This window comes from Pseudorca crassidens, chromosome 2, assembly GCF_039906515.1.
Source record: "Pseudorca crassidens isolate mPseCra1 chromosome 2, mPseCra1.hap1, whole genome shotgun sequence".
NCBI classification, from domain to species: domain Eukaryota; kingdom Metazoa; phylum Chordata; class Mammalia; order Artiodactyla; family Delphinidae; genus Pseudorca; species Pseudorca crassidens.
Window position 1 is genome coordinate 135,572,644 of NC_090297.1, and position 23,811 is coordinate 135,596,454.

The following is a 23,811-nucleotide window of genomic DNA, read 5'->3' on the forward strand; positions in this document are numbered from 1 at the left end:
TTGGAATATCTAATTTATAACTATCAGTCTACATCTCTTTCTCTGTGTCTGGTGCAGCTAAGGTAAAAATGAGTAGATAGCAATTTAATATAGTTAGAACAATCAACTCATTTTTTCCAGAAACACATTACATATTCATGTCTTCATTATCTGTTGCATTTTGTGAATGCAGTACTTAATCCTGAGATACTTTATTTACTCTCTGCTGAATCCTACTCACTTCACCTCCCAGCACCTAGTTTCCCTTGATCACCTCTGCAGTAGTGTCTTCTGAAGTCTTAGGAACACGTATTTTGTCCACCACTATAAGTTTATTATAGTAGAGATTTAGAAAACTTCATTCAATTAAAAAATAATTGTGTTCCTGTGAAGAGGCCTTTGATTAGCCTTTTCTTAATATAGTTCACAGTTCATTTTTTTCAAAGAAATACATATATTGACATTCAAAGACTAAGAAAGTAGTAATTTAAATTTTTATTTCCATAATTTTCCTAGTTGGCCTTTGGACACTAAATTTTAATATTGTTTTCCTTGCTTTCAGTTACAGATGAGGACACAGTAAAGAGGTATTTTGCCAAGTTTGAAGAAAAATTTTTCCAAACCTGTGAAAAAGAACTTGCCAAAATCAACACATTTTATTCAGGTAAGTAGTTGTTTGGTACAATATACAAGAGACAATTTCTGCTGCTAAGGAAGTAGGAACTCTACCGTGTCATTGTTGAAACTTCTGATCATTTTAAAATTGGGGCTTTTCTTACTATATTGCAATTAAAGGATATTTTCTTTAGCTGAGGTAGGAATGCATCTGGTACTTCACTGTTTGAGCCTTATATGGTCATTGCCTAGTTCTCTTTCAGTTGCAAGGATTTCAGGACCTCATTATGACTCAATACCTTGAGCTTCACTGTGGCCCAGTCCAAAGCATTAAAGAGTCAGAAACTTGGTTTTATCATTTCTCTCAGAGCTGAATGACACAGTTGCAGCTTATTAATTATGTCACTTTTATGCCTTTCCGTTGTGTGGAACACTCATATCTGTCTCTCTAGGGTATGGTCTCCAGAGTAGCATGTACAAGATGCTCTTGAGAAGAAAAGAAAATATTAGAACTTCTATTTATTTATGTCTGACCCTTTAAATTGTTGTTTTTTTAATATATGTTTACTCCCCTACTCCTTTAACATCTGTTTTTTCATTTCATAGAACTCACCTTTTTTGACTACCTCATTCTGTTCCATTTGACCAGGCCCCTCCCCGAATTACTTTCATTTCCATCAGTCCTTGAGCTTTTAATCCCTTTACCCTCATTGCCTTGTGTTGATTGCCTCTGCCTGGCAAAACTCCAACCGTGGACCAGTCCAACCTTTTACCTTCTTCATGCCTACCCCCAGGCTGCTTAGGACAGCCGGGGAAAAAAAAAATCACAGCAGAACAAATTTGAACCACTGTAAATTCATTATTGCATTCTTAACTGTGTTCTCAAAGCTGCCTGTGGATCCTGATCAGTGCCCTTTTTCATATTTCAAAGTGCTTTTCTAAACCCTATGCCATTCTCTTGAATTCTCTGACCCAAGCATCTTCCCCATCATGTTCATTATACCTCCTACTTTACAAATAAATATAAAGGCCTTCAATTCCTGTTGGTGTGTAATACTTATGCAGATCTGTGCCACTCCCCTCCCACCAAATACCTATAGATATTCTTACCCTTATTTATTTTCCTCCAATATTTGTAGAAAAGATATACCTCTTCAGTCTATGGAAAATTCTATAACTACTGACTGAATTTCAGCTCCTGGAGACTTTGTTCCAGAAATTATTTCCTCTAAGAAAATAACTTTCCTCTAACTTCCCTTTTCAATGGATTAGTTTCCTTAGCAAGTCACTCCCTTTAAACAGAAAATAAATAAATAAAAAAGGAAGCAAGGACTTCCCTGGTGGTGCAGTGGTTAAGAATCCGCTTGCCAGTGCAGGGGGACGTGGGTTCGAGCTCTGGTCCAGGGAGATCCCACATGACGCGGAGCAGCTAAGCCCGTGCGCCGCAACTGCTGAGCCTGCACTCTAGAGCCCGCAAGCCACAACTGCTGAGCCCACATGCCACAACTACTGAAGCCTGCGCACCTAGAGCCTGTGCTCCGCAACAAGAGAAGTCACTGCAGTGAAGAGTAACCCCCACTTGCCACAACTAGAGAAAGCCCACGCGCAGCACCAAAGACCCAACACGGCCAAAAATAAATTAATTAATTAATTTAAAAAAAATAAAAAAAAATAAATGGGATCACCTCATCTTGAAAAAAAGGGAAGCAAATATCTTAACTCTGTGTTCTCCTTCTCATCTTTCATTTATGGCTGGATTTCTTCCTAGGCAGAGGAAGTAGTTTATGCAAAGGCACAGAGCTGTGAAAGGGCATAGCATATATGCACGTCCTTTTCACTATGTTACAAGCACTTAGAAGGCAGAGACAAAACAGAAATATTATTTGAAACCATGCAAATGCAAAGATTTTCAGCAAGGGAAAAATGTACAGAAGGAATTAACAGTGTTCAAGGACAAAAATAATTTCGACAATTAGAAGGTAAGAGGATAAAGAGGAACCAGCAATGTAGACAGAGGAGAGGGCAACCATATAATGTAGAATGAGGAAGAGGAGACTAAAAGAGGAAGGCATTTGCAGTGGAAAGAGTATTTCGACTGAGAAAAGTCTATTGGGTATGATCTAAGGTTGTAAATGAGAAATATAAAGGTCAAGTTTATTAGCATTTTTCTTTTACTATGATTGTTCTGGGAAGGATCTCTGAACCCAACTCTAATTGGATAAATTAGATTACAAAAAGTAGATAAAGCTTCTTGATTTACAAAGAAAAATATCTGCTCTTAACAATAGATACATACTTTATATATTTTGAGTTAACAGTAAAAAATACATACAAATTATGACCTCATTACACAGACAGATGTGTGTGTTTTATATGTTTGCATGCATCTGTATATGTGTGTATGTGCAATATATTTGATTAAAAATATTTTCTCATGAAACAATACTTATTCTTACTACTTATATTCTGTATTCTCTAATTGTTTCTATTTGATTTTTTAAATGCTGATTTATGATACACTAAATTGCTTTCATGATCTCATATTGAGTTACAACCCTCAGTTTGCAAAATGGTATTTTAGACTTGGTTACTTTCCAAAGATAATTTTAGGCTTTCTACTATTAAAAATTTGGGGGCTATGATTTAATGACTTCCTTTCTCTGTGCTTATTGGCAGAGCCATTAGGGCATGTCTCTTGATGTCATCAAGGAGTAGGTACAAATTGGTAGTCTTCAGACTGACTTTTTGCCAGGTCAGGAAATGATGGGTAATATGAAGACATGATTGACAGAAGTAGAATTGGTGCTTGTCCTAGATTGTGTCATTTTTCTCCTTATTTAGCCACTTTCTCCATGGCAGATTGTCTTGTATACTACAATCCTCAGATACTAGGGCACATGAAGAACTATAAATAATATAGGGGTGAGTTCATCTTATAAACCCTACCTCCACCCAGTTACATCTCACAAATTATTTAATGGTCAGTTAAAAATGGTTATTTTTTAGGTGAGATATAGTATTGACTGAAACCTTGAAGTACCCCCTGCCCAAATGCTATAAAAGCTAAACCAACAAAACAGAATGAATACTACTAAAATATGGATGTATTTATTTTCATAAAAGTCTATTACCTATCAATTACATTTTGGATTTTTGAACCTTATTATTTTTTTTGAAAACGTTTACCATGTAACCTTCCTTGACCTCTACGTACTTACTTGTAAAATGAGCAAATTGATTCCCAGCCCTCTGGGATTTCACATGTAAGGAGTCAGAAGCTATTTTCAGTATTTCACAAAACCTAATGTAAGTTATTTTATTGTTCTTTTTTTATTACATATTTTTTGGCTAATAAGATATAGGTATTTATTTAGATTTATAGATAAAATCTTCAAACATTTGAAGACCATGGGAAGAGAGGGAAATTTTTTAAAGGAGGTATCCTTTTGGTGATAACATTGCTGATCACTGACCTAGAGTTCTCCCAGGTGTCTTCTCGCACTGAAAATGGTATCAGTCAATACAAACTGAAGGTTGTAGTGCTAGAAACTTTTTTTTATGATGACCAGTAATGTCCTTTTCCATTGGGAGTACAAATTACTTCATGTCACATCTTTCTCTTTTCTCGAACCAGTTTGCTTTCTCCCTCCATTCAAAATACTTGGCTTCTAAGCAGTATTTCTATGCACCTACATTTTTTTTTTTTTTTTTTTTTTTTTTTTGCGGTACATGGGCCTCTCACCTTTGTGGCCTTTCCCGTCGCGGAGCACAGGCTCCAGACATGCAGGCTCAGCGGCCATGGCTCACGGGCCCAGCCGCTCCGCAGCATGTGCGATCTTCCCAGACCAGGGCACGAACCCATGTCCCCTGCATCGGCAGGTGGACTCTCAACCACTGCACCACCAGGGAAGCCCCAATGCACCTATATTTAAAAAAAACTCTTAGACTACATCTGTTGCTTTTAATATTCCACAATTAAAACAGGCAAGCCCTTTTTATTGGTTGGAATATTTTAAATATCTAAATGCTTTTTCCTTTGTTTCTAAAGGAAATAATTTCAGGGTTTTTATCTGGCTTGTCCTAATTTTTGACTTCAGTTTTTATGTTAGGAACTCACAACACTGTTATGTGCTTTTCCTTTCTTTACCAAAAAGGAGGGAGGAAAGGTAGGAAATCACAGTAGTGTTATTCATAAGTAGGAAAATAATGGTAATAGAAACAGATTTATTTCTTGGCTGTAAAATATTTTCAGTCTCCATGTAAATGTAAGACCAATTGGATAATAGTTACTCAAAACTATTCCTATTATACAGTTATTCCTGTAATCCTATTATACAGTATCTTGCTATATGTTTACTTTTCTTTATTCTTATTGAATTTGAGGCACTGTATAATAATGAAACATAAGAAACTCTCTCACTGAAATACTAAATGTTCATTTCACAGGTGATTATATGTGTCTAGTACCCACAACTGTGACTTAATGGCTAGTTTTGTTCTTTGCTTATTCATGTGTTAAAATGTGGATTAAATATATTTAGTTAAGTAGGGTGACCATAGGTTTGTAATATTGTTTAAAATTCTATTGTCTTAGCGTTTCTTCCTACATCATTACAACAAAATCAGTTACTTTTTTTTTTTAATATTTATTTATTTATTTGGCTGCATCGGGTCTTAGTTGTGGCGTGTGGGATCTTCATTGTGGCATATGGGATCCTCTGCTGCAGTGCCTGGGCTCCTCTCTAGTTGTGGCGTGCGGGCTCCAGAGTGTGCGGGCTCAGTAGTTGTGGCGTGCAGGCTCTCTAGTTGTGGCATGCGGGCGGCATGTAGGATCTTTGTTCCCCAACCAGGGATCGAACCCACATCCCCTGCATTGAAAGGTGTATTCCCAACCACTGGACCACCAGGGAAGTCCCCAGAATAAGTTACTTAAAAGCTATTAAAGGATGGGAGGTTAGGGGAAGTTGGGGAAGTGAATTAAAGCAGCTAGAGTGGCTTGCTTTCTTTCTAACACATCTGATGAAAATTAAAATTACAATTATTTACGTTCTATGTACAATAAATGTTGCTTTCTTCATTTTCTTTAAAAAAGTGATCGGGGCTTCCCTGGTGGTGCAGTGGTTGAGAGTCCACCTGCCGATGCAGGGGACGCGGGTTCGTGCCCCGGTCTGGGGGGATCCCGCATACCGCGGAGCGGCTGGGCCCGTGAGCCATGGCCGCTGAGCCTGCGCGTCCGGAGCCTGTGCTCTGCAACGGGAGAAGCCGCAGTGGTGAGAGGCCCGCGTACCGCAAAAAAACCCCAAACAAAAAATCAAAAACAAGCCATGGGAAACCAACCTTTTCTTTGTCTTTTCTTCTTTCTTTCCTCCTCCTTCCCTCCTAGCTTTTCTTTTCGTTTCTTTCTTTCTAAGACTGAAAGCATGGGCAATGCCCATAGTCATGGGGTAACAGGTTTTTAGGATGGCATCTTCACAAAAAAGCAGACTATCATCTAAATTAGTGTTCTTTTAAACAATTGTAGGTTGCAACCCAATAAATGACTCACAGGGTCAATAAGTGACCCACAGGGTCAGCACATTTTTTTAAAATATGAATAGAATATAGTAGAATGGAAAATATCAGAGTACATCTAATATATTTCTTTACTAATTATATCTTTAAAAAAATTTATGATATTTGTTATTGTAGAGTTGTACAACGTACTGTGGAAGCGAACATGAAGAAGCATAAATGGAAACGTTTAAATCTGCCATGTCCTCTTGGAGGAGTGTGTTCGGGAATGGCTGTGTGGGGAGTAGGGAGAGCTGGAGTATGGTGTTCTAGGACAAGGGAAAAACCTATCCAGATGTGTAATGCATTAAAGTCCGTGACATATTTGGGGGTGAGGAGGATAACAAATAGTCAGCTGAGGCTGGAGTTGTAAGAAAATAAGGAGTGTTATTGATTAGAGAGAAAAGTGGAATGGAAGAATAGGATGCTATTTTCACACATGGAGGTTTTAGACTTAAGTATTTGAGGTTGTCAGAATTTCAGGTAAGAACTCCAGAAAAAGCCGTGCAAAAATAGGATGTAATGCAACAAGATTAACTATCCTGAATCACCTATAATGGGTCAACATTCTTATAAACTTACTTTGTATTTCAGGTAACAGTGAAATCCATAAATTGAATCAGAAAGATGATAACATTGAAAGACAATAAAAGTATTCTAAGACATTAACTTTATCAAGAAATGTTCTTCAGTTGCATAACATGATAGCTTTGCTATTTTGAAGATACCTTGTATTTCTAAAATAACTTTTCTAAAAGTAAAAATATGTATACAAATCTCATTAAAACTAAAGATCTTGATAATCTTTTTTTAGCTCTTTGAGGGACACATAGGTACTTTGAAAGTCTTGAATGGTTATTGGAAATTTTTATCAAATATTTTATTATCAGTGTATGAGAGCTTATGGCATTAAACAAATATTATTAAGATAATAATCTGTTCATATTTAGAGTGACTTGATTCACTGGCATGAATAGAAATTGGAATTTATTGCCAAAATAGGCTGTTTTCATCAGTATTTATAAAATTGCTTAGGAATATTCATTTTTATTTTTTATAACTGTATTTGTAGATTTTCATTCATAGACCAAAATAAGTTTTATATACACATTTAATACCTCTTTTTAGGTTCTGTGCTGTTCCATGTATTTGAGCTTTTTGGAGATCTAACTTTAGAAAACTGAGGTATCATTGCAAAATAGACTTGGACACTTGGTGTCAAAAGCAGTGTTTCTCATCCTTTTTAAACCTATGCCCCTTTGATAAGTTAAAAAATCTCACACCATAACTGTAGTAATATTGAATTTTTTTTTTCAAGTAACATATGCTTTATCCTCGACACTCCCACGTAGAGATTCTCTTTCATTATGCTCTTCTAGACAGTCGTGCCTTAAGGAAGAGAATCACTAATTTAAAGAAAGTAGCAAAATACCCTTGAAAGTTTTATTTTTCCTTATTTCTACATAGGAACTTGGATTACTAGAGAGAACTTTTCTCCTACATATCCATTCATTCAGCAAACATGGATTGAACCTGCTATTGCAAAGATGAAGATGATAGTCCACACAAAAAAAGTGTATGTGAATGTTAATAGCCGCATAATTTATATAGTAAAAAGACTAAAAACAATCCAAATGTCCATGAACTGATGAACATTTAAACAAAATGTGGTGTATCCATACAGTGAAAAACAGTTCATCAATGAAAGGAACAAACTACTGATAATGAAAAGTAGTTTCATACAAAATGAATGAACCTCAAAATCATGCTAAGTTAAAGAAACCAGACAGACACATAAGACTACATATTGTATGATTCCTTTATATAAGGTGTCCAGAAAAGGCAAATCTGTAGACAGAGAAAGCAGATCAGTGGTTACCTGGGGGTGGGAGTGAGGATCAACAGCCAGCAACCATGACAGAAGTGTATGAGGTAATGGAACTGTTCTAAAATTGGATTGTGGTGATGATTGTACAACTCTACAGATTTACTAAAAAATCAGCAAACTTTATGCTTACAGTGGGTGAATTTTATGGTATGTAAAACATACCTGAAGAAAAGATATTAGGGGCTTCCCTGGTGGCGCAGTGGTTGAGAGTCTGCTTGCTAATGCAGGGGACACGGGTTCGAGCCCTGGTCTGGGAGGATCCCACATGCCGTGGAGCAACTAGGCCCGTGAGCCACAACTACTGAGCCTGCGCATCTGGAGCTTGTGCTCCGCAACGAGAGAGCCCGCGATAGTGAGAGGTCCGTGCACCGCAACGAAGAGTGGCCCCCGCTTGCCACAACTGGAGAAAGCCCTCACATAGAGGCGAAGACCCAACACAGCAAAAATAAATAAATTAATTGATGGACTTCTACCCCCAACATCTAAAAAAAAAAAGGATTTAACAAAAAGAGTAAAAAAATTGTTCATCATAAAAGATGAGGATTATAGAACCATTGCCCTCAGAGAGCTCACAGTTAGTAAATAAAGCAAAAATATAAACAAAGAATTGTATGCAGTGTTCTATGTATGCATATATGTAGTCCCATGAGAGCCTTGAAGGAGCTTCAAATTGTGACTGAGAGTTGTTAGACAAGAAGAATTTTACATAGAAAATGATATTTATGATTAACCATGTAAAATGAGTAAGGAGTTTGCCAGATGGAGAGGCTGTTTGTTGGCTTATTGCTGGCATACAGGTTCTTTTTCTATCCATTTTTTGGGGCTTCTTACATTTTTAATATCCTTGTACTGAAAGATGTAAATAATTACAAAATTTATGTATTGACAACTCTGGCTAAGGAAGCTAAACAAATAGCAAACTCATGTATTAATGTTTTAACAACAAAAGTTGATCATTCATGCTACTTAGGATATTCTGGCTTTTCGATCTTACTAAATTACCTGAGGCTTTTAATTAGCATAATAATTTATAGTGGACTTTGGATAAACCTTCACATTCTTTCATTATATATGTGTTTGTATTTGTGTATAATATTTTTGCAAATAGCTATGAAGTGGTTGGGACGTAAATACTTAAGTTGTTTGAACCTAACTACTTAATAGAAGTGTTTGGTATATTTTTCGGCCTAGGAGCATCATGAAAAAATTGCTGAGATGTAAAGTGCACTGTGAACCAAGAAGTTCTATACTGTTTTTGATCATGAGGATAATAAGACAAACACATATGCAATAGAAATGCTTAACTTGTATTTTAAAAAAACCCTAGATTCATTTTCCCTTTGACTTAAATGTGAAATTTGAATATAGGTGAATAGTTCCATTTCTTACAATTATGGAAGACTACAAAACACTTAAAAGCTGTATAGCAGTGGTCCCCAACCTTTTTTGGCACCAGGGACCGGTTTCACAGAAGACAGTTTTTCCACGGACTGGGGGGGCAGGGGATGGTTTGGGGATGATTCAAGCATATTACATTTATTGTGCACTTTATTTCATTATATATTACAACGTAATAATAATAGAAATAATTATACAACTCACCATAATGCAGAATCAGTGGGAGCCCTGAGCTTGTTTTCACTTGACACTCACTGATAGGGTTTTGATATGAGTCTGCAAGCAGTTGATTTTTTATGGTCTCTGTGCAGTCAAACCTCTCTGCTAATGATAATCTGTATTTGCAGCCGCTCCCCAGCACTAGCATCACTGCCTCAGCTCCACCTCTCATCAGGCATTAGATTCTCATAAGGAGCGCGCAACCTAGATCCCTCGCGTGTGTAGTTCACAGTAGGGTTTGCACTTCTATGAGAATCTAATGCCGCCACTGATCTGACAGGAGGCGCAGCTCAGGCAGTAATGCGAGTGATGGGGAGCGGCTGTAAATACAGATGAAACTTTGCTGGCTTGCTCGCTGCTCACCTCCTGCTGTGTGGCCCAGTTCCCTGGGGGTTGGGGACTCCTGCTGTATAGGATATGCAAATTATCAGGTACAAAATAAAACATATACTTAATATGGCTATAGACATAAAAGAAAGTATCAAAACCATGAGCAAAGAATAAGAAACTATCAAAATTGACTTTTAAAAATAACCAATTAGGGCTTCCCTGGTGGCGCAGTGGTTGAGAGTCCGCCTGTCGATGCAGAGGACATGGGTTCGGGCCCTGGTCTGGGAAGATCCCACATGCCGCGGAGCGGCTGGGCCCGTGAGCCATGGCCGCTGAGCCTGTGCGTCCGGAGCCTGTGCTCCGCAACGGGAGAGGCCACAACAGTGAGAGGCCCATGTACGCAAAAAAAAAAAAAAAAAAAAAACCAATTAGAAATTTTTAAATGACAATATAATTACTTAAATTAATATCTTAATCAATTAAACTGTAAGTTAGTTAGACCTTAAAAGAGAATTTATAAACTGGTAGTGTTGAAGTAGTAACTCAGAATGCAGCACAGAGATAGAGAGGAAAATACAAGGTATGTAAAAGACAGAACAAGAAGGTCAAGAAGTGATAGTTGATATCTGTTATTTGCTTTTTCCACTACCCATTCCATATTTCCTTTGCCCTCAGCCAGTACCTTAGTTGGTGAGGGTTCTTTACTGGGTGGGATAACCGAAACTTTAATTCCTGAAGGGGCTGAATCCTTAGTAATTCTGTCTTTTTTTGATTGCTTTAGTTTTCCATTAACTTCTGTTATTGGTCATGGAAGTACTAGGATGTGTTCCAGGAAGTCTCCTGGGTGGCAGACACAATGCTCATTGCTACTGTTGTGTTATCTATTCCCCTTGGTAATCAGAATCACTTTAACTAGTAAACACCTTCTTTGCCTACTGGTTCAATGGTATGATGAGTCCAAAAAAGGCCAGGTGGCAGTCTCATCTTCCAATTCAACAGAACCATTGTTGTATTCCTATGATAGAAGCATTTCCTCTTGAGGACTAACCAACAGGCAGAGCTCAAGTTGCAGGTTGAGTGGATTATTAGATATAATAGTGAAAGGAGCCACTCCTACTTCCACCCCTTCATTCCTAGACTGAATTTTGGCTGTGGTTAGGATAGAACCAAATAATGGTCTCAGTACTGCATTCTGAAAGACAGAACCCCAACCTTTGAGAGTTTTGTCTCCCAACTCATTTCAGTAAGCCTTTATGTTAGGCCAGCTATTTCTGGGTATGTGATAAAACCGTTTTATTCCATAGATATGCTCATTGCTTTACCACCTTGAAAATGGATAAGGCATTCCAGTTGATAGTGGTGCTAGCAGAAGCATTATAAGCAGGGAAGGCACATCCGTATAAAGAAAGCACTTGTTCCAAAGAGGACAAATCTCTGCCCCCTGCATCCAGTGCATGCAACCTGCCGCTAGGTGGTTAGTCAGTTCCAATGAGGAATGGTATCATTTCTGGAGCTCATTGCTAGCCTCTGCTGCCAGGTAAGTAGCTGCATTATTTGATGCATAGTTTCATACCAGGTGCTAGAGGCTGTGTTGATTTGCACCAGTGATAATACCACATCTAGAATAGCAGCTGCCTTCAGGGTGACCATTATTGATTAAGTTTAACAATAATCCACACTCATTCTTCAAGATTCGTCCAACTTCTGCACAGACTAACCAGATGAGTTAAATGGAGATGTGATAGATAACATCATCCCTGGTGGTGGCACTAATCTCTGAAGTTCCCCTAGGGATATGTTTGTGCTTTTGGCTTACTATCTTGATAGGGAGAAATTCCAGAACTTCCACTAGCCCTTCCTCTCCTGGGTCAGAGTCAAATGTGGTGATTCCACCAGTAGCCCAGTATTTGTATTCCAGTTATACATTCCAGAACTGGAAATATAATCATAGTGTGAGCCTGTGAACCAACTGGGTCCACTGAGTTAAACCTGGGCTAATATTCCATCTATCACTTGAACAACTGTATATCTCCATTTTGACTGCGGGACCAAATGGCATTTGGAGTCTTCAGAAATTTGCATCAGTTCAAAGTATGTGGTAGGCATAATTCTAAGGTGCCCTCCAAAATCCCTTCCCCCTGATATACACATACTTTCTCTCAGTTATTCAATCAAACACTAACCTAGGTGCTGCTATAAAGGATTTTGCAGGTATAATTAAGGTCTCAAATCAATTGACTTTAAGAAAGTGAGATTATTCCAGGTAAGCCTGACTTACTCATGTGAGCTCTTAAAAGGGAATGAGCTATTCCTGAGGAGAGAGATTCAAAGCATAAATACTCACAAGGTTGTACAACCATCACCACAATCTAATTCCAGAACATTCATCACCCCAAAAAGACCCTGTACCCATTAGCAGTCACTCCTCATTCCTCCCTCCCCCCAGGCCCTGCCAACCACTCATCTGCTCTCTGTCTCTGTGGACTTGTCTGTTCTAGACATTTCATATAAGTGGAATCACACAATTTTGTGGCATTTTATGTCTGGTGTCTTTCACTTAGAGCATTATATCTTCAATATTCATCCATGTTTTAGCATGTATCAATACTTCATTCTTTGTTTATGGCTGAACAATATTCCATTGTACATATATACCATATTTTGCTTATCCATTCATCAGTTAATGGACATTGGGTTTGTTGCCACTTTTTTGACTATTATGAGTCCCAGTTTGTGTTATGTGTACAAGTTTTTGTGTGCATGTATATTTTCAGTTTTCTTGGTTATATACCTAGGAGTGGAATTGCTGGATCTTAAGGTAACTCTATGTTTAACTTTTTAAGAACTGCCAGACTGTTTTCCAAATTACAGTGCGGCTGTACCATTTTGTATTCTCACTCTTCACGGCTTTTAAATTCTGTGTCTTCAATCTTCATCTGTAAAAAGGAAGGGTACACTTGAGGTTTTGCTGAGGGGAAGTGTGGGGTAGAATGAAAGGAGGGTATTACACTGAAACATGTTTTTCCTATCTAGTTCTAAATATTAAATGTAGCATTTTTTTCCCTAGAAATTTTAGGGAAACAGACTAATTAGTAAAAATTCAGACGTCAGTGAGAACTTTTACCAGCTTTTTTATCTTGATGATTTGACAGTTCTGTTTTACTTCTTACAGAAAAGCTCGCAGAGGCTCAGCGCAGGTTTGCTACACTTCAGAATGAACTTCAGTCATCACTGGATGCACAGAAAGAAAGCACTGGTGTTACTACACTGCGACAACGCAGAAAGCCAGTCTTCCACCTGTCCCATGAGGAACGTGTCCAACATAGGAATCTTAAAGACCTTAAACTGGCCTTCAGCGAGTTCTACCTCAGTCTTATCCTGCTGCAGAACTATCAGGTACTTCATTTTTTACTGTGGAGGATAGAACCTTTAAATGATTGAGAAATTAAAATAAATGGAATTTCCTTGAGCTCTACTAATGGGTCAATCCAAAAAGGGAAATTCTTAGCATGTCATTATTCTTTCTGTTCTTATTGGGATTTCAAAGGTTCTTAATTGGCTAAAAACCAGGTTATCAGAGATGGTAAAATAATGTTAACAAAACTTCTGTTTTTGAAGATCAGTTTTCCAAAACCTTTTTGTACGGTATTCAGGAGTAGCCCTTGACTCAAAGAGTAATAGTTTGCTTCCTATTTTTAGAGGCATCTCTAAGTAATGAGTAGAAATAAGAAATAATGTATGTCTACCCAACCGCTGCTGGCTATGTAAGAACTTTTATATTCCACCACAGCAAAATTTCCATGAAAGCAGCTGTATAGTTAACTTTCCTGCAACTAACACTAATAGTGTAAAAGATACTGACTTTTCAACTTTCCACTGAGAACCCTTTCAGTTTTATTATCCACAGGCTGCAATATGACTGTATTTAAAACAAAAACTAAAACAAAACTTGGGAAAGAAAAGAAATTTTAAAACCCAACCTAAAAAGTTGAATTACCAGGTATGCTAAATTATGGAAATGCTTGGCATTTATTCATTTGTAATTCTTTATAGATTTGTTCACATAGTTAAGTCTATAAAGAATATATTGAAAAACAGATTATTCGTTAAATAATAAACATTTAAATGGGCAAAAGCATCTCCCTAATCTTTAAAGAGACCTTATGTGCTATTATTTTTCCATTTTATTCTTTTGATTATTACTTCTAATCTGGTTAAGATCATCACAGGATCATACACTATATAAAAACTAGAGGTTATATAATACAAGTATTACCATGGGTAAATATTGGAATTTTAAAATAAAAAGTAATTATAGGGCTTCCCTGGTGGCACAGTGGTTGAGAGTCCGCCTGCTGATGCAGGAGACACGGGTTCGTGCCCCGGTCTGGGAAGATCTGACATGCCGCAGAGTGGCTGGGCCCGTGAGCCATGGCCGCTCACCTTGCACTTCCGGAGCCTGTGCTCCGCAACGGGAGAGGCCACAACAGTGAGAGGCCTGCGTACCGCCAAAAAAAAAAAAAAAAGTAATTATAGTGCCGTATCTGTAGTAATCTAAGTTTAATGCATGTACTTATTTCCATCTTTCCCTTTCATAATTCTGCTTTCTTTTTTGGTGATTTAATATTTTAACATTTAACATTTAATATTTTAACATTCAACATTAATATTTTAACATTTAATATTTTAACATGTTAATATTTAACATAATAATATTTTAACATTAACATTCAATGTTAATATTTAACATTCATATTTAACATTTAACATAACTCAGAAAATAACTTTAGAAGAATAGGAAAGTAATTATATAAGATATATATGATGGGAAATTCCTTTCCTTTGAAATTTACCCATAGCTTTATAATTTATCTTTAAAAAGAAACAGAAATGTGTTTCTTCTTGCTTGTAGTGATATAAAATATTAACATTTCATATTCCTGTGTAATATTACACAGGAATTCCTGTGTAATATTACAGGGAAATACCCTTGTTAAATTTTACTTTATTAACTTTGCCAGAAGTTTTTGTTTTGGGTCATTATAAAAAGCTTCTTGAAAATAATTGTTAATTATAAAAGTTACAGGGAAATACCCTTGTTAAATTTTACAGGGAAATACCCTTGTTAAATTTTACTTTATTAACTTTGCCAGAAGTTTTTGTTTTGGGTCATTATAAAAAGCTTCTTGAAAATAATTGTTAATTATAAAAGTTCTGATCTGTCCTTTATCCTTTGAGACTGTCTATCCTGTAAGAATACATTTATTTTGAAAATGATGAGAAAGGAAAATGAATTGAAAGCAGTCTCCAAATCATGGTGTATACACGCAAGGAGAGTTTAAGATGACCCATTAAAGTATGAAAAAAAATATTAACAAACAGGCAAGCAAGCAAAACCTAATTTGGAGTGACTGCTCAATTTTTTTTTTTACTGATGGTGATATATGGTCAAATTTGGGAGACCTCTGATTTAAAGAACCTTGCAAATCCACATTTTCGTGCTTTTTTGTCTGTTGATTAAAGAACAACAGGATTTGAGAATATAGAAAAGTATAGTATTTTGATATTGTAGAAATGCAGGAAAAGTACAAGCTCCTACCCGTTATCAGCAAAACCCTGTAAGTATGATCACTTCTTCTTTTCCACTGACTCTTTGCACACCCATCCCCAAACAGAATGGATGGAAACAAAATAAAAGTTAAGAAAGATAGATGATTATCCATTTCCTGTGCTTGTTCATACATAGCAGGGGGAAATACATAGCTATACCAGGCCTGCAAAAAGCAAAGAACTAATAAATGTATTCAGTTCATGATAAATCCAGAGGATTTTCTGAATATATGCTTTTGATCAAAGAAGCAAAATAACATAAATTAACTATTTTGAAAACAGTTGTACATAGGAAAATGGAAATAAAAATGTTTTGAGTTTAAGACTTCCATTAATTTACATGAAATAGAAATAATAGGGTTCATAATCCAGAGTTTCTTTGTATTACTGATAGCATACTACCTTGAAATGAATAAATGAAATAAGAAAGAAGAGTCTTATCTTTTTATAGTACATGCTTTTATGAAAGCATTGCCATTTCCCTCAGTACTCAATCTTCAGTCAACTCAGTCAACACAAAGGGCTTATTATTTTTCATCTTCTCTCATGGTGGTGGAAATTATAGTAGTGTTTCTCATTTCTTTCTGTAGAATCTGAATTTTACAGGGTTCCGAAAAATCCTTAAAAAGCATGACAAGATCCTGGAAACATCTCGTGGAGCAGATTGGCGAGTGGCTCATGTAGAAGTAGCCCCATTTTATACATGCAAGAAAATCAACCAGCTCATCTCTGAAACTGAGGTACAGGAATCTCACTTATATACCACATATTTTCAATAATATTAATGTCTTATTTTTAATGAAATAACTCCTCATTTTTATTCTCCTTTTGTTATTAGTTGCTTGCTTTAAATACATACATTCTTACTCATGATTTTTTCTTTTGCTTTATTCAGTATATATTCACCAGGGGGTTATCAGAATACCATATGTATAAATGGTTCAGAATTATTTATGCAATACTCAAGTTCAGTATAACCTGTGTTAAAAGTTAACAATGTGTCTTTTAGGCTGTAGTGACCAATGAACTTGAAGATGGTGACAGACAAAAAGCTATGAAGCGTTTACGTGTTCCCCCTTTGGGAGCTGCTCAGGTTCGTATTTGTTTCCAGTTGTTTGGTTGGTTCATTTTACCTATTGAATAATCAACATGATCTGTTAGCTGATAAAATATACTAGTTTCATTACTTTAAAAAAGGTTTCAGCCAAAGTTTATAAGTGTTTATTACTATTGCTATTTTCACTTTAAAAAATTAGTTGCCAGATCTCACTTCATAATAAATTGTAATGTCTTCCCACCTTTCTCTTCTTATCCTGTACTACTTCTCTTGTTTATTCTTACTGACACGCTAACTTCGTCAGACCAGCTGATTAAGATGAGATATTTATCTGATGATATGAGAGTGGGAGGGCTTCAGATAGTCTGGGCTACTACATACTTTCCTCTAAAATGCAATCGTTGTGCCTAAAAAAGCATTTGTTAAATGATATCTACATAGTAGTTATACCAAAAGACATTTAAGTGGTATCTTCTGTGTCATAAACTAAATCTCAGTAAATTTAAAAGGATTTAAATCATAGAAAATATGTTCTGTGACCAGAATGGAATGGAAATGAATAACAGAAAGATCTTCCTCATCCCAATAAAAGGTATTTATGAAAAACCTAAAACTAATATCATACTTAATGATGAAACACTGAATGCTTTCTCCCTAACTAGGGACAAGTGTATTCACTCTTACCACTTCTATTCAGCATTGTACTGGAGATTATGGCCAGTGTAGTAAGGTAAGAAAAAGAAATAAAAGGCATTTAGATTAGAAAGAAAGAAGTAAAACTGGTGGGGTTTGTTTCGTTTGTTTTTTTTTGCCGATGACATGATGACCTATTTAGAAAATCCAGTGACTCTATAGAATAGCTACTAGAGCTAATTACTGACTTTATTAGCAAGATTGCAGAATACAAGATCAATACATAGATATTTAGGGTTAAATCTGACAAAAGATGTGCAATACTTTTACATTGAAAACTATAAAACACTATTGAGAAATTAAAGAAGACAGATACATGAGAGAAGTTAGAAAACCCAGTATTTTTAAAATATCATTTCTTCCTAAATGGATTCATAGATACAACACAAACTAACTCAAAATCTCAACAGGGCTTTTAAAAAATAATTATTAAGCAAATTTTTAAATTTATATGAAAGTACAAAGGACCAAGAATAGCCAGAACAACTTTGGAACAACTAAGTTGAAGGATTAACACTATGTGGTATCAATCTTATTAAAGCTATGGTAATCAAGACAGTGTGTTATTAGTGTCAGGATAGGCAAATAGATTAATGGAACAGAATAGAGAATCCAAAAGTAGACCAATAAATATATGAACAATTAATTTTCAATAAATATGCAAAGGCAGTTCACTGGAGAAAGGATAGTCTTTTCAACAAATGGGGCTGGAGCAATTGGCTTTCATATGCTAAAAAAAAAAACCAAACGCACAACTTCCATACATTCTTCATACCATGTATAGAAATTAATTTTACATGTACCATTGACCTAAATGAAAACCTAAAACTACAAATTTTTGAAGAAAATATAGGAGAAAGTCCTGGTGACTTTGGGTTATGCAAAGATTTTTTAGAAATGACACCAAAAGCACTTCACCAAGATTAAAAACTCCTGCTCTTCAAAAGACAACGTTAAGAGAATGAAAAGCAACAGACTAGGAGAAAATATTTTAAAAATATATCTGATAAAAGACTTGTACCCAGAACATATAAAGAACTCTAGTACTCAATAATAAGAAAACAAACAACCCAACTTAAAAATCGTCAGAAGATCTTAACCAAAGATGTCTGGGTGGCAGATAAGCATGTGAATAGATGCTTAGTATCATTAATAGGGAAATGCAAATAAAACCACAATGGGATAACACACACCTATTAGGATGACTGAAATTAAAAAGATTGACATACTGAATCTTGGAGGACCAAGAACTCTGATATCGCATATGCTGCTGGTGGAGTATAAAATGATATAACCACACTGGAAAAGAATTTGGCAGTTTCTTAAAAAGTTAAACCTTCGCCTGCAGTGAGATCTAGCCATTACACTCCTTAGTATTTACCCAAGAGAAATGAAGCATATGTTCATATAAAAACAAACGTTCATAGCAGCTTTATTCATAATAGCCTAGAACCGGTAACAACCCAAATGTCTATCAGTAGGTGAATAGGTAAACAATGTGGTATATCCATACAATGGAATACTACTCAGCAATAAAAAAATAAACCTTGATATATGGAACAACATGATGCATCTCAAAATAATTATTCTGAAAAAATAAGCCAGACCAAAAAAGAATATATATATTATGGTTTTGTTTACCTAAGACTCTGGAAAATGCCAACTAACATATAGTGGCAGAAAGCAGGTTTGCAGTTGCCTGGAGGTGGGATGGGATGTGGTAAGAGGAAAAGAATTACAGAAGGCCAAAAGGAAACTCTTAGGGATGATAGACAATGTTCATTGCCTTGGTTATGGTGATAGTTTCATAGGCATTTACATATGTCAAAATATCAGATTTTGTACACCTTAAATATGTACAGTTTATTGTATGTCAATTTAGTCAGAAAAACAGTTAAAAAAAACACACATGAGGCTTCCCTGGTGGCACAGTGGTTGAGAGTCCACCTGCCGATGCAGGGGACACAGGTTCATGCCCCGGTCTGGGAAGATCCCACGTGCCGCGGAGCGGCTAGGCCCGTGAGCCATGGCCGCTGAGCCTGCGCATCCGGAGCCTGTGCTCCACAACGGGAGAGGCCACAACAGTGAGAGGCCCGCATACCGCAAAAAAACCAAAAAAACACAGGCATATTATAGTCACACTGCTTGAAAATTAAAGAAAAATCTTAAAAGCATCCAGAGAGGAAAGACACAAATTTTATACTTTAAATATGTGCAGTTCATTGTATGTCAATTATATTTCAATAAAGCTGTTAAAAATAAGGAAATTAATTTTGAAAAATTAAGTCTTTAGGACTGCATGTAGAAGGGATAGAGCTAAAGAAAACATGGAAATGGTTATCTCTGGTGAGGAGGGAAGGATTTTGGATCTGGAAGGGGTAAGGATTTCAAAGAAATGGAAATGTGCTCTTCTAAAGATGGGTGATAGGTTTAGGTACCTTTTATTATTGTCTCTAATAGTCCAAATACATTATTTATATGTATATGTGTGTGTATACGCACACACACACACACACACACACACACACACATACTTTTGTAAATATGATAAATTACACAATTAAAAAATTTTTTTTTGAAAAAGACAAATGACCATCTTCCTTCTGAATGCTTTCAGTCCTAAACTAATATAGAGTTATCTATTACTGATGAATAATAAGTCAGAGTAAGTCTCAGTGTTTTTTTTCATTTAAAGTGTTTTAGAAAACATTTGAAGAATCTTAAATGTAATATCACCTACTACAATTTCTCTTATAACATTCATAGCAAATATTTAAATTGATAAGATCATCTCTCCATATTTCTCATCTATTTATGTTTAAAGTATCAGGCACTTTTATTTATTTTGGAAAGCAGTAGATTTCTTTTTATTATTTTCTAAATTTAAAATTACATTTATAATAGAGAAAAATAATTTTTGCATGTACACATTCTGGAGATTCTTTTTCTTTTTTTTTGGCTGCGTTGGGTCTTTGTTGCTGTATGTGAGCTTTCTCCAGTTGGGGCAATCGGGGGCTACTCTTCATTGCGGTGTGTGGGCTTCTTATTGCAATGGCTTCTCTTATTGCGGAGCACGGGCTCTAGGCATGTGGGCTTCAGTAGTTGCAGCACGTGGGCTCAGTAGTTGTGGCATGAAGGCCCTAGGGGGTGTGGGCTTCAGTAGTTGTGGTGTGAGAGCTCTAGAGCACAGGCTCAGTAGTTGTGGCACACGGGCTTAGTTGCTCCATGGCACGTAGATTCTTCCAAGACCAGGGCTCAAACCGGTGTCCCCTGCATTGGCAGGCGGATTCTTAACACTGTGCCACCAGGAAAGCCCCCATCCTGGAGATTCTGACATGAGTGTATATTTAAAAATTCACTTTAAGGTACTCCAATATAATACTGTAAGTACTCAGAAAATGAGTATTCTTATTTTTATCATTGTCTTTAATTATATAGTACCAAATATGTGAACTCTAATTGAGTAATACTGACTTACAAAATTTAAATATGTACACACTGTAAAAGTGAAATTGCACTTTAATCTCTCCTATAAGAAAACTCAGTATATATATAATTTGATGCCTGAGATTCTAATTCTCTTTATTTAGTGACACAGATTTCTGTAAAATAATTAGAATAAACTGGCACTTCAATTCTAGTGTTATTGGATAATGAAGGATGATTCCCTGGTCCAGATTTACAAAACTTCAGATCATAAAATATGTTCATGGTAGAACTTTGAGGCTTATAGTGCTAATTTATTACACTGTATACTAAATGTATTCAATATTCTGCCCTTTACTCAAAATGCTATTTTTCTGTCCACAGCCTGCACCAGCATGGACTACTTTTAGAGTTGGCCTATTTTGTGGAATATTCATTGTACTGAATATTACCCTTGTGCTTGCCGGTGAGTAGTTTAAATTTTGAATTAAATTATTACTAATCTGCTTATGTCATATTCTGTCCCTCCACCAAACTACCAAAGCTACTGAAAGAGAAATCTGTCAGGGCTAAGTTTTTTGTTTTTATAAATGATGGGAGGGTGGGTGTTGGTTATTTTGGTTTGTTTTCCCCTTTGGATATAATTATCCCTTTAAACATTGCTAGATTGTGACTCCTTATTCTCCATCATTTTCAGGGTTTAGTTATCAATAACCTCAGCTCCCTTGATCACAGATGAGAGTAAATAAGATTTTACAAAATTTATGCACTAAGGTCATTTACTTTACTTTTTGGAGACACTCTCACATCCTTTCCAGAACCTATTTACAATTACTTCGCATGTAATTTTAAGAAAATTAATTATATAATATTCTATTCTATAGCAGTTAAAAATTGTAAAGAGGTAGGAGGAATTGCTAGAAACAAGTACATTCCCAACATCAAGAAATGATGTAACAACAAGGGAGGCATAATCTTACTAAACCTCCCAACAGAATTTGACTTACCTCTCAGCAGCATTTTGACATTGTGGATCATTCCTTCTTGAAACTCTTCAGTTGATTTTGATGGGAAACCACACTCTGCTGGTTTTCTTATTAAACTTTGCTGGCAGTTTTTTCCCAGACTCCTTTCTAGCTTTCTTTTGGCATCTAAATGTTAGGAAGTACCACTGGGTTCAGTGCTCAGATCTTTCTCTGTCTACATTCATTTCCTAGCTAGGCAATCTTATTGAAGCCTATGGCTATAAATATCATCTATATGCTAATAACTCCCAAATTATATACTGTTTCCTCTGAATGATATCCGATTGGTTACTTAGATGTCTAATAGGCATCTTAAACTTATGTGAACAAATTTATTTTATCACTAAATGTGCTTTCTCTTCCATATAGCATCACCTCTCATCAGTTTCTCAGGCCAGAAACCTTTAGCCTCTCTTTTCCCTCATACCTCATCTCCAGTCCATCAGCAAATCCTGTTGCTCTGTCTTCAAAACATGCTCTGAATCTGACCATCTCCACCAGTGCCATCCTTGTCTAGCAACCATTTCTTTCTTAGTACACTGCAGCAGCCTCCTGAATTTGTCTCCATACAGCCACTCTTGCCTCTCTATAGTCACCAGTGTCTTTTTGATGCAAGTTAGATCACGTCACTCTCCTCTTCAAAATCCATTAAATGGCTTCTCTTACAATAAAATTGAAAGTTTCTCCTATGGTATGCAAGATCTCGTCCCTTTGGGCCTTTCTAACTTCATATTCTGTCATCCTCCCCACACTCAGTTTCACTTGGTTTCACTGTTTCCATCCACATTTGTTTTGTTACTATTCCTTGAACACACCAAGCCCATCTATGAGCCCTTTCAATTGCCTAAAAGGCCCTTCCCCAAGATGTCTACATAGCTTACTCCCTCACTTCATGTAGTGTCTACTCAAATGCCACCTCCTTAGTAAGGCCTTCCCTGATCAGCCTACCCTAAAATAGCCTGTTCTATCCCTTTAGCCTACATTAGTTTTCTTTGGAGCACTTGTGACATATTTTGTTTCATATTATCTGCTTTCCCATTGGAATATAAATTCCTTAATGCCTTGGCTTTTGTCTCTCCTGTTCACCATTGTATCTCAGCACCTAAAACATTGCCTGGGATATAGCAGGGTTCAAAAAATGTTGGTTGAAGTTTGAGTGGATGGAAGAGAAGGACAGAGATGAAATTAAATGATATACAGAAAACACACAAACAGCAAAAAAACACATATCTCAAAGATTCTTGAATTTGAGGGCTTTTACTTTAAGGGCAGATAATCCTGGTATACCCCAAGAGTCTGTGTACTTGGGGCTTCCCTGGTGGTGTAGTGGTTAAGAATCTGCCTGCCAATGCAGGGGGACATGGGTTTGAGCCCTGGTCCGGGAGGATCCCACATGCCACGGAGCAACTAAGCCCGTGCACCACAACTACTGAGCCTGTGCTCTAGAGCCTGCAAGCCACAACTACTGAGCCCACGTGCCACAACTACTGAAGCCCGCATGCCTAGAGCTCCACAAGAGAAGCCACCGCAATGAGAAGCCCTTGCACCTCAACAAAGAGTAGACCCCACTCGCCACAACTAGAGAAAGCCTGCACGCAGCAATGAAGACCCAATGCAGCCAAAAATAAATAAAAATAAATAAACTTATTTTTTTAAAAAAGAGTCTGTGTATTTGTGCTTATAATAACTGTGAGTCATTAATAAAGGATTAAATTCTGTTCAGTGAAGTCTGCACAGAAAATGACTTAGAAATAGATGTTATTGTATAAATATCCATTATAATCTGTTTTGGACTTTTAGTAATTATAATGCTGCTTGAACAAGGAAGGTTTATATCACTGTCACACTTAAACTATTCTCGATTCCAGGGACTATGTATTTTTCACTTTTGTATTTCAAGTTCCTAACGCAGTGCCAGACATATAGATGTTCAAGAAGTAATTTACTGAATTCATTATTCCTCATAAACATTCTTCTTAATTAAGATTGTCAAATTGCATATTACGAAATTATAGCCCAGG

The 23,811-nt window shown here is 36.4% G+C and overlaps 1 protein-coding gene across 1 annotated transcript in view; it reads left to right on the forward strand.

Annotated features, from left to right (window-relative positions):
• The window catches only part of XPR1 (xenotropic and polytropic retrovirus receptor 1), a 206,098-nt gene that overhangs the window by 121,049 nt on the left and 61,238 nt on the right, over positions 1–23,811 (forward strand). The window contains exons 3-7 of the mRNA XM_067728812.1: positions 542–643; positions 13,152–13,375; positions 16,180–16,329; positions 16,599–16,682; positions 21,150–21,231. Of these exons, the coding sequence (XP_067584913.1) occupies positions 542–643; positions 13,152–13,375; positions 16,180–16,329; positions 16,599–16,682; positions 21,150–21,231 (642 nt within the window). The remainder of the gene's footprint in view (positions 1–541; positions 644–13,151; positions 13,376–16,179; positions 16,330–16,598; positions 16,683–21,149; positions 21,232–23,811) is intronic.